General features: G+C 43.8%; 1 protein-coding gene across 1 annotated transcript in view; it reads right to left on the reverse strand.

The window, feature by feature from the left end:
• Positions 1-244: 244 nt before the first annotated feature.
• The window catches only part of ctif (CBP80/20-dependent translation initiation factor), a 114,670-nt gene continuing 102,383 nt past the window's right edge, over positions 245-12,531 (reverse strand). The window contains exons 11-13 of the mRNA XM_056291070.1: positions 11,180-11,335; positions 4,391-4,444; positions 245-1,516 (exon numbers count right to left, since the gene is read on the reverse strand). Coding sequence (XP_056147045.1) covers positions 1,295-1,516; positions 4,391-4,444; positions 11,180-11,335 — 432 coding nt within the window. The 3' untranslated portion in view covers positions 245-1,294. The remainder of the gene's footprint in view (positions 1,517-4,390; positions 4,445-11,179; positions 11,336-12,531) is intronic.

A 12,531-nucleotide genomic window follows, 5' to 3' on the forward strand; every position in this document is an offset into this window, starting at 1 on the left:
GTCACGGGGATGCTAGAGCCTATCCCAGCAGTCTCTGGGCGGCAGGTGGGGCGACACTCTGGACAGGCTGCCAGGCTATCACAGGGTGGAGTGACTGTAGTGTTGGTCATAGGGCCTGGAGTTCGTTTCCATAATGTATTATTAACTTCCGGGTTGGCCGCGGAATTTCCCGTTGCTGTTTATGTTACTGAATATTTCAAATTCGACTATATAACTGAATTGTGAAAAAAACAAAACCATACATTCGAGTGTGAAAATTAATATTCGTTTGTGGAAAAAAAGCAGCACCCCATTTGGAAATACTTCGGATCTTGGTCAGAAAATGGAAAAATTGTGGAACCTCGAGATAAAGTTGTATGCAAGCTGTGTAAGCTACAGTTAGCTTACATTTAGCTTACCATTCCACCATGAGTAACCTGAGGGCACAGGACGTTTTATGGTATAGGACAGTATTTTATTTGTTTATTTAGTAATGTGTAGGTATGTAGATCTTTTAAAAGACATGTTTACGTTGAAATAAATATACCAATACAAGTAGTTATGTCTCTTGTTGTATTAGTTTGCCCTCTTATGGATATAACGCACAAAAATATGTTCAAATGGGTTCGAACCTGTGTTTTTTTTTTTAGAAGGAATAATCGAACGTCATTTTTGGGCAATTTTGACAGCCCTGTCACTCATCCAATTGACATCCCGACTGTAACGACCCCAACTAAACAAAACAAAAACAAACAATTGTTAGTTGGGTCTTTTTTTCAACCACTGTTTACAGGGGTTGGGATACCTGCAGATGAAGTGATTCAACTTTCTGTGTATTCCTATGATTAACATTTGGTAGGTTAGAGCTTTCCTGTTTTTTTCCATGATGAACAGAGGATGAGTGTACATGGAGTCGTTTAAAATGCCATGACATTTAATGAGATTTTAATTTAGTCTGGATGCTAAATTATAAGATTGCTCCTGAAAAAGGTGACACAAATCTCAAAGGCTCTAGGGGCATTTTGGATCGAAGACAGGGGAAAGTTGCTCTGTTATGACCGGGGTTTTTGGGTTTAGTGTTGATGGACCTAGAGGCTGTAGTGGTGATCTCAAAGTAGTGGATGATTATATTGCAGATATTCCATGATGGCTTGAAGCTTGGTGGTCAGGGGTTTAAAGTCGATGACAGGATAGCAGTTAGGCAGAGCTGAGGCCAGAGCATGTTGGAGCATATGAGGTTTCAGGATCACATTATCACTCAGAAAAAAAGTGAAATTCACTGCCAGGGGCATTGGGGGCTACCTCCTCTCTGCAACTAGGCGGTGGTGGTGAGTTTCTGTATGGTACGGATGTAGTACTGGGTAGTGAGTGCTTCAAGTGGAGTCCAGTGGTGGGCATGAAGCTCAATGACCTCCATGAGGAGAGAACGGGTCAGCTGAGACTCGGCTGGACACAGCATCTTGTCCCTGGCGGCTGCTAGGAGATCTGTCATCATCTCTGGGAGCTGCTCCTCTAGGAGCTGCCCTGTGCTCTGCAACTGGTTGATGGAAAGGACAGAGGTAAGCAGTGAAAGAACAGGGGAGGGCAAGGAGGGGAAGGGGGGAAGACAAAGAAATAAGGACATTGGGAGAAGAGCTCAGAGAGGATCAGAGAGCAGAGAAGAGTAGCGAGGAAGAGGATGGTATGCGAAAGATCAAATTGAGTTCAACACAGGATCAAGGTAGATGGGAGGGAAGAAAGAGAGGGAATGGACTAGTTAATTACCTCAAAAAATACCCCTCACAAAAAAACATGATCATATCATTAAACTGAGTGTGTACAGCTGATCTAATACTCTGAAGTAATGGACATGAAGAAAGATACAGGTGAGAGGTCAGAAAAAACTCCATGTGTACTTCCTGACTGAAAGCAGGAAATATGTCACTATGACATCTTACAAAGACACTGTGACATCTTACATCAGCTTTTGTGAGGACACGTGTGCCCACCAAAACTTCCTGTACCTTCAACAAAAATAAGCCCTCTTTCACAGCAAAACCCAGGCAACTTTGTCAGGCCAAAGACGAAACCTTCAGGAGTGGAGATAGGATCAGATACCACAAAGCCAGAAATACACTTACAAAGGAGATCAGAGTGGCACAAAGGTGCTACTCTGAAAAGTTGAAATACAGGTTTTCCGCCAATGACCCATCATCAGTCTGGAGTGGTTTGAAAGACATTACCAACTACAGCAGAACACCCCCCTACACACACACACACACTGCAGGGAACCATCAACTGGCTGACGATCTAAATGGGTTTTACTGCAGGTTTGAAAAGCAAATTTTCACACCCCTCACCCCCTCTGGCCACAATACAACCAACTGCACTCCCCTGCCAGCCACTCTCCCCTGCCCACCAAACCCCCATGTGCACTCAGGATCTGTGCTGAGGACGTGCGCCAGCACTTCCAGAGACAGAAGACCAGGAAGGCACTGGGCCCGGATGGGGTGTCACCCTCCTGTCTGAAAGTCTGTGCTGACCAGCTGGCTCCCATTTTCACACTGATCTTCAACAGATCACTGGAGCTGTGTGAAGTCCCCTCGTGCTTCAAGACCCCTACATCCTGGTCCCCAAGAAACCCCGTATCACAGGATTAAATGACGACAGGCTCATTGCCCTGACGTCTTTGGTCATAAAATCCTTCGAGAGACTGGTGTTGGCCCACCTGAAGGAAATCACAGGCCCCCTGCTCGACCCCCTGCAGTTTGCCTACCAAGCAAACAGGTCAGTGGAGGATGAGGTCAACATGGGATTGTCCTACATCTTCCAACACCTCAACTCCCCAGGGACATATGCAAGGGACATATGTCAAAAACTTTTATGTTTGTGGACTTCAGCTCAGCATTCAAAACCATCGTCCCAGATATCCTCTGCTCTAAACTCACCTGGCTTACTGTACTAGCCCCCATCTGCCAGTGGATTACAAACTTCCTGACAGACAGGAAGCAGCTGGTGAGGGTGGAGAAAATCACACCCAGCACCTGGACAATCAGCACTGGCACCCCCCAGGGATGTGTGCTCTCCCCTCCACTCTTCTCCCTCTAAACAAATGACTGCACCTTAGGTGACCCGTCTGTTAAACTCCTGAAGTTTGCGGATGACACAACCATCACTGGCCTGTCTGCATATAGACAGGAGGTTGATCAGCTGGCCCTCTGGTGCGGCCATAACATCCTCGAGCTGAACATGCTCAGAACAGTGGAGATGACAGTGGACTTCAGGAGGAACCCCCCAACACTGCCTCCCCCTCACCATACTCAACAACACAGTGTCTGCGGTGAAGACCTACAGATATCTGGGTTTCACAATCTCCCAGGACCTAAGGTGGGCATCCAGCATAGACACAATCATTAAAAAGGCCCAGCATGTACTTTCCCCGCCAGCTCAAGAAGTTCAACCTGCCTCAGGAACTGCTTTAATCACTGCAATAATCCAGTCTGTCCTTTGCACATCCATCAATCTCTGGTTTGGATTGGCCACCAAACAGGACAGGGACAGACTACAGCAGACTGTTAAGTCTGCAGAGAAAATAATCAGTGCCAAACTGCCCTCAATTCAGGACTTATACACCTCCAGAGTCAGGAAATGGGCAGGCCCCTGCAGACCCATCACTCCCTGGTCACAACCTGTTCCAACTCCTCCCCCCTGGTAGCCACTACAGAGCACTGTACCCCAAAACAACCAGATATTAAAAGTTTCTTTCCAGGGGGGTGTCATTCAAATTGAACGCTTAACACTGTCAAATAAATCCAGTCATTTTGTATATACTGTACTGTACATTGAACATATACTGATACGCTCTGTCATGTCCATCTATCTCAGGCATGTATGAAAGTAACCTGTTAACCTTTATTTCAGCATCTGATAGTCTCTGGACCATTGCACTTTATCGCCTCTTATTTCGCCTGTACATAGTCAATCTTTGTGTATACTATATCTGAAGATTTTTGTGTTGTAGTGTTGTTATTCTATGTTAAGTACACTGAGAGAGCCATGAAACTGGAGTCAAATTCCATGTATGTGCAAACCTACATGGTCAATAAACATGATTCTGATTCTGACGTCTGTCTATACAGACAGAGAAGAGGATCCCTGACCCTCTGGCAATAAAGCCATGTGCGTGTTTGTGTGTGTGTACATTGATGCATGTGAGTAACTGAAATTGTGCACAGTGATTGCTTTGTGAGTATCTGGGAACTGTTTGAGAGCTCAGCTCTCTTTCCTTTTTTGTCCATCCACTCCCATTTGATACATTACTCATTTACTTTTATATTACATTGTATCACTTTAACCTGAATTCCTTATCACTTTCTATGTCCATGCCAAGTGTCACTTGTGTGATTTGTCTGTGTGTGTGTGGGGCTCATACCTCCATAGAACAACAAAGGACTGCATCTTCCTTTACATCTGTGGACTCCAACAGCTAGAGGGGACAATACAGAAACTATGAGAGTTCAAGATAACTGAACATATTGCATTAAGACTACAAAATAACACACCCTTACTGAAAAAAACGTAAACACAACAGTAAACATTAAGAAGCGCATCAGAGGCTAATGCTGTTTGTAAATATATATATATATATATATATATATATATATATATATATATGGTTTTTTTGCAGTAGGCTACCTATAAGGGATTATGCACATGCTTATGTATAATGCACACAAACACACAAAAACAAACAAAAGTATAGGTTTGCAAGATTATAGGATATGGAGGTAGACTTGAACACGGCCGATATGACTGTATGAGCAATAATTCAACTCATTGCTTGTGTCCAATGTTGTAGTCTACATTAAATATGAGCTATTCTCAATTTCCACACTGTAGGTCTAATGGTATCTACCTGTTTGGTTCTGGGGAATTTCGCAGATGTCAGCTCCTGAGTATGCTTAGATGGAGTTTGGTGAGAGTATGGCGGTTTGATGTGGCATCGTTATTGTAGTCTTATCATTCCCAGAGACAAGTAGGACTAGCTCATAATGAGTTCTCTGGGGACCTGGGGTGTGAATCCCTGCTCAGTATACTTAAAATGTCTTAATCATTACTCGTCTATCATTAGTTCTTCTCTCTTTTGCCATATTTCTCCTCCTTTTCTCTCCACCTCTTCTAAAACTGTCCTCCTACACATTTGCATACACAGCTTCATAGAAAACTTAAAAAGCAACATCCTGATACAACAGATTTAATGTATGCCAGCTGTTATTTGTACATTACAACAAGCCTTCACAATGACTTCTTTAAAACCACTAGAAATGTAAAAGGAAGACTAGAGCCAACCTGACATTTCTGAGACAGTATAAAAATTGAAATAAAACCAAGATGTAGTTTGATGAAAATTACAGCATGCTAACGAGTTAAAATAATTGAAAATTCAACTTAACATGGGCTTTCAATCGTTACATAAAAACCTCAGGAGCCATGATTAGCATGTCCCTCAAGCAAATCCAGGGCTCTGTTAATGCTAGCTGTGGGTACACAGCCATTTTAAACAAGGAAATATTACACTGTCTGAAAAAAAAAGTTTGTGCAAAAGTTTTTTTTTTCCTCTGCTGGCCCTTTCAAAATCAAAATTATAATTTTTTTTATAGTTAAACTGATGTATGCCTGAAATGTGTCTGGATTCCATTACTTGTTTTCTCTGTGGCTGAGCGGGAATTTCCTGTCATCTAAAAGCATTGCAGCTCCTTGGAACCAGCGCTAGTTTGTATTTGCTAGCCTTTTCGTTGAAGCCGGCAGCTGCAAACTGATTACAACTTTGAGTGACTGTATCATCAGCCAATCACATTTTGATGTGTAGTGACAGACGGCCCCAGGGGCCCTGTGATGTATGGGTGCTAGCCCCGGGGTCGTCATCAACTCTGAGCTTGAGCCTTTGGTGGGTTGTGAGTGAACTAAGCACAATAGCCATCACATTCACAGCTACTGATGATCTTGCTGAGGATCTATTTTTGTGGGTTTTTTTTTTTTTTGCGAATCTGGTAGGATTGTCTGCATTTTTTTAAATGTTCTCCCAAACGGACTAAATTACTGGATGAATTTTGTGAGAGAAGGCTGCCACAAGTCTCTCAGGTGAGGTTGAATGTCATCTCCAGGTTAGTGTGCACATTTTTCTTATTGAACTGAAGGTGGTGCACTGATGATATTGTTGCTATACTTGACTGGTGAACACTGCATCAACTGTGGAAACTTGTTTGTTATCGCCACCAGGCGGTATGTGTTTGGTCGCATCGTGTGTCTGTCCGCGGCTAGTCTCGTAAACCACGGGACCTATCAGCCTAAACTTTTTTGTGCACAGTTATGACTGTGATCAAGAACCTCTCATAGTTGTGGTGATTAAACACCTTCGGAAAACGTTTGTTCCCACTACCGCCGCTCCCTCTCTCCATTCACTCTCAAGCTCGCTCGACCAACGTTGCTTGCTGTTGCTGCACGCATGCGCGTAGTTGATTTAGCTCGGGCATCAACAGCGACCATTATGTAGTGCAACGTACGCGAATAAGTAGACACGTTAGCCCTTGGGTAACGGGTCAGACCCTTTAGTAGACTGGTCAACGTTGTCGCCCGTGGTGCAGGAGAGATGGGTTTGTGTCCCGGCCGTGGTGGCGGTTCCCGGGCTGCCCCCCGAGTTCGCTACAGTATTTTGGGTATGAGTGTTGAAAGTAAACGAGACGTCGATCGTATTTCGCAAATCAGCAAATAATTCACTGCTGAGCTGAGCACAGAAGAACTGGGCGAGCCAAAAATAATTCGCTTTATTCGCCTCGCTACCATGTTTGTATAACGGATATCATGAGGGGGATTAGACGCGGAGGTGGCATTGACTCCAGTGGTAAAACTCCTATAAAAATACAATTTCACGAGTAAGATTAATTACAGTCACAGCTGAGAATCACCTCAGTAGCTACAATTAAACAATTTCCATGACTGAGCTATGTTTTTTTAAAACATTTTTATTGCTTTAGAATGAATTAAAAGTAATTCGCCTACATTCCTTTTATATCATGAAAACCGCGACGGTTAAACACATCTTGACATCATTTAATAAGGGTCCCTTCTCCCGGTAGGCGAAAAAAGGTGTAGTCGGAGCACCGGAGAAGGGCAGATACGCCTGGTGGAGAGAGAGCTACACTCTACTGAGTGCACTCTTCTAGTTGCTTTTGTGCCCATGTTGTGTGCGTGTGCAAATCTGGTTGCCGAGTGACATAAAGGCTCTGATGGTGATGCTGCAACAGCTGCTATAGAGCACAGTGGTGTGCGTTGTGGTTGTTGAAGATCAGATGTTTGTTGGTTTTGATCCAGTAGTGCTTCTAGTGCGTGATAGTGTATTTTGTACACGGCTGTGTTGGCTGTATCAGCACCCTTATGAGAAATGTGTGAGTGTGTTTTGGGCTGAGGCAGTTCATTACTGAAGGCCCTATGTGAAAGCCCACGGCCTGAACGCCCCACAAATCACTTGTGTAGGCAATTTTTTTCAAACTTTAAACTCAGATATCTTTTAAAAAGGTAAAAATACAGAATACAGACAACTTACACTGTAAAATGCTGAAAGTTCAAATGTACATGTCTTTAAGCCCAATAACAATAAAAATATACGGCACTAAATGAAAGCAGGTTACAAACATGCTTTACAAAAAGAGCAGAAATATAACTACACATATAAAACAGAAATTAAAAAGAAAGGATGCAGCTTTTCAGCATTTAAAAACGCTAATTACGCTACATGACTAACGATAACATCAAAGTGTGTCATCACCCATTAATGATTAAAACGTGGGTTTTGGCACTAGTAATTGTTTTACAACAGGTACACAATATCTCCAATTTAGCAGAAAGTCTGGACTCCATGAGGAGGGATCCTTACATTGAGTCTGTTTCATTCAATTGAATGGTCTGAAATAATGTGTATTAATTTACTATTAATACACTTCTACCTTTTGTCTGTTTTGGGTTGAGCTGTTTCCATTGGGATGTTGGTGTTAATGTTTCTTATTGGCAAAAATTAGTTTATATCTCTTCTGTGTTCATTATTGTATTTTTTCTCAAAGTATTTTTTTTCTTTGGCACTTTGCCTGTTATCTAGGATGTGAAAACAAACCGAACCAAACCTGTCAGATCAGTACCATTTTATAACTCTACTAACTGTTCAGGATGGAGTATATTCCAATGTTATATCCCTCTTGGGTAGGATGAGATCATGTCCCATTAATCTGCTCTGACTATACAGCTGTCATGTCTACCTAGATGCACTTCCCAACACACCTAGAGCTGCTATCCAACCCTGTTCTGCAGGCTGCAGCTGTAGCGGACAGCCATCGCATAGTGTGTAAGCATACACAGACACTTTTGCAACACATAAACACAAATAAACATGTACAAGAACAAGCCTTTCACCCTCATATGCCACTTCCTAACCCTCAACACAAATTACACACACGCACACACACACGCACACACACACACACACACACACACACACACACACACACACACACACACACACACACACACACACACGGAAATGGCATGTTACAGAGTCGCATGTAGCTGGAAGCCAACAGCCACATGTCAAAACAGATATACAGGAAATCGAAATCAAAGTCTCTGGGGAAAAAAACTGTACTATTTGAGAACATTGAGGATGCAAACACACATGCAGACACACATGTACAGACATAGGCATTCATAATACAAATACTACATACTAATATTTTGATTTCTGACTCACATTAGAACTTTTTTCCACTAGTATTTTTTTTTTGGAATGTACCCCCCTTTTCTCCCCAATCGTACTTGGCCAATTACCCCACTCTTCTGAGCCGTCCCAGTCGCTCCTCAACCCCCTCTGCCGATCCGGGGGAGGGCTGCAGACTACCACATAACTCCTCCGATACATGTGGAGCCGCCAACCGGTTGTTTTCGCCTGACAGTGAGGAATGTCACCAGGGGGACGTAGCACATGGGAGGATCACGCTAGTTCCCTCCAATCCCCCCCCCCCGCCCGAACAGGCGCCCTGGCTGACCAAAGGAGGCGCTAGTGCAGCGACCAGGACACATATCCACATCCGGCTTCCCACCCGCAGACACGGCCAATTGTGTCTGTAGGGACGCCCGACCAAGCTGGAGGTAACACGGAGATTTGAACCTGTGTTGGTAGGCAACGGAATAGACCGCTATGCTACCCGGTCACCCTTCCACTGGGTATGTTTTACTCATAATTAACCAAATATCATTTGGTAATTATGGAATATGTGTGCGCATGGGAATTTGTGTATGCACATGACTAATGTAAAGTATGTGTGTGTGGGCGTTGTTTTATGATCACACTCTCGGTGGCGTTGCCAAGCCTTTTAACAAGGTGAGATAATGCATTGGGCATACACTCAGACAGGGTGTGGGTGGTGTGTGAGTGTTAGTTGTATTTAAAGACCACATGAAATGAAAAACGGGTTTTCCCCCCTATGTTACCCGTTTTATCTGCAAAAGGTTCTCATTTGCCTATCACCGAGTGCCAAAAAATTCACAAAAAAGGCATTGCCCTTTTATTCGCAATTAAAGAACCCTGTGTTTCCTCTACCTGGAATAGGCGTCACGTTCATAGCTACATCTCAACATGTGTGGGCGGGCATCAAGAAAAATGTCCAGTAGTCATTTAATTTGAATTTCCCCATCCCTCCCCAACCTTATAAAACTCAAAATGTGCGTTACTGCACTCAGTTGGACGCAGTGCCATCCTTGGCTGTTCGCATCCAAAAACACTTAATTTATTTTCCAAACTCTACGGCTACGAAAACAATGGCTGGAGTACATTCATGTTAGAATGTCACTCAAATTGGGCGGCACGGTAGCCCGGTGGTTAGCGCCGTCGCCTCACAGCAAGAAGGTCCCGGGTTCGAACCCCGGGGTTGTCCAACCCTGGGGGTCATCCCGGGTCGTCCTCTGTGTGGAGTTTGCATCTTCTCCCCGTGTCTGCGGTGGGGTTTCTCCGGGTGCCCCGGTTTCCCCCATCATCAAAAAGGCATGCATGTTAGGGTTAATACTCCTGTCTGTGCCCCCTGACTGAGGCGTGGCAAGACGAATTGGAATTGGTCCCCGGGTGCTGCACGGCGGCTGCCCACTGCTCCTAGCTACACAGCTAGGATGGGTTAAATGCAGAGAGGAATTTTCTCATGGGATGGGTTAGAGTTTACCAAAATAATAATAATAATAATAATAAAAAAAAAAACAACAAAAATCGACCGCCCATCTCTAACTGAATTCCACCCTAAGGGTCTGTGTTTTTCGGAAATGCGTCACATCATGGAATCTTGCGCCCCCCCCCCCACCCCCATGCCATTTCATGTGGTCTTTAAGTGTGTGAATGCTGGAGAGGTAGGGTGAGCGTGCCAAACTGGCAGACGCGGTGGCCCGATTGGTAAAACTCTCTGGCACGCTTCTTCTTTTTTCCTCTAAAAATCGTAGCTGCTTTAAATCTTTCTCTCTCCCCGATTCTGTCACCATTCTCTAATTCTCCTCTGCTTATTTTCCTTCTCAGCCATGCTGTTAACAAACCGCAACTTCAACAATGGTCAACCTGAACCCACTGATCTCCATCTCTCCCACATTTTATTTCTTTTCTCTACATCTTTGTTAAGTTTGTTGTTCTCGCTCCCCCTCTCAATGTTTCATCTTGTCCAAACCAGTACTGTATCATGGTATATCTGCTGTGGCTAGCTGGTTTCCATGGTGACCACAGGAGTCTGTGTAGACGAGCAGGGCCCGCTGACAGGAAGTGAACCTGGGGCCAGGTATTTTACTGGAAGCGCTGATGGATGTTACAATCCTACCCTGGTCTGTCTGGACAACTAGACCGACAAACCCCATTGTGTTGAAAGTCTAGACTACGTCTGGTTAAAAAGAGGAAACTGGCATTTGTGCTTCACCGCTTATGCAAAAGTCAACGGTATTTTCTGAGAAAAATGGGAACAGGTGAAAATTAATATGGCCATTACAAAAAAAAGGTCTTTAAGAAGAGTATATGTCTGAAGTAGAAAATATGTATGGTTTAGTCAAAGTTCAAATACATGCTGTCACACCAAGTGATTGTGCAGCTCAATGAATCATCGTCAACATTTTGGTAAGACCAGATCTAGGTCTGTGGTGGATTACAAACCTCTCGCAGGCACGTATAAATGGGACAGACAAGCACCCTGAAAGGCTCCCCAGCACTGCTCCTCATGGTACCAAACACCTCACACAAGAAGGTGATGAATCCCAGCCACCTCTCCACATCTGACTGCTGAAGCTCCTCTCGGTGGGAGAAGTCCTTCTGAGAGGAGTAAGTGGGAAAAAGAGGGGAGAGAGAGAGAACAAAAGAGAAGAGAGACCACGGAGGGGAGGGGAAGGCTGGATGATGAAAATGATTCAGGTTTAGACAGAAAATAGACTACTTACGTGGCAAAAAAAAAAGCCCAAATCGCTTCCAAGAACCTTTTGTGCTTTTGTGCATCAGTGTAATTGAAGTTAAAGGTAGGAGGTAGGTAGGTGGCTTGCGTTTAATAACTCCATCAGCGATGGTGGTAAACTACCTTTACTGGCAGAACCATTAATCACCATTAACATCTTTACCATCTCGCTGATGGGAATTATTGTAGGTGGTACAGGTGTTAACCTCACTGCTGAAAGTACTCGAAGCAGAAAAGGAGTTAAAAAAAACGCATTTAACAAATTAATGTATTTCTTTCATCTGGCAAAGAGAAGATGAGAAAATGTTAATTCGGCTTAGAAGTGAAGGGCAGTGTAGTGAACTGTACCAGTGATGTAAAAGTGTTTGGGTTAATATGGGTTAATGCATAATGTGCACTTGTTAAAGATGTTACTCGCTGGGTTAAATACAAAGTTTACTCAGAGCGATGCCAACTTTTTCCAGTTCTTTTTATTCGATGTGCTGCCTTGTAGTGTGTATGCTCTGAACTGCACTGAAAATGCACACTGTGGTGCAGCCTTGCATCCTTAAAAGCACATAGAATAACCCCCCCCCAAAGGGTATAAGAGACGACTTCACACAGATGTGATAAACATAGCATCACACACACACATCTTGCAAAACAACTTCACAGGTCTCACACATACACGCACTTCTGGAAAGACAGCCACAGCACTTGACACTTGAACGACAAACCACAAAACATACAGACGGCAAAGATGGGTATGGCCCGCCGCCGCCTGCATTAAAGCGAACAAAACAGAAAGATGAATAATTATCAAAAGAAAATCAAGCTGAGGCAGAGGAAGAAGAGGAGGAAGAAGGTGCAAATATTATTTCCAAAAATAAACCTTCTCAGCCTTATGGAATAAACAGCACACTGAGAAGAAAACAGACTTGCTGTTATTTATTTATTAACTTATTTATTTTTGTGGATTTCCCCCCATTTTTTCCCCTCCCCAATTGTACTTGGCCAATTACCCCACTCTTCCGAGCCGTCCCGGTCGCTGCTCCACCCTCTCTGCCGATCTGGGGAGGGC

Source organism: Lampris incognitus, chromosome 12 (genome assembly GCF_029633865.1).
Source record: "Lampris incognitus isolate fLamInc1 chromosome 12, fLamInc1.hap2, whole genome shotgun sequence".
Lineage (NCBI taxonomy): Eukaryota > Metazoa > Chordata > Actinopteri > Lampriformes > Lampridae > Lampris > Lampris incognitus.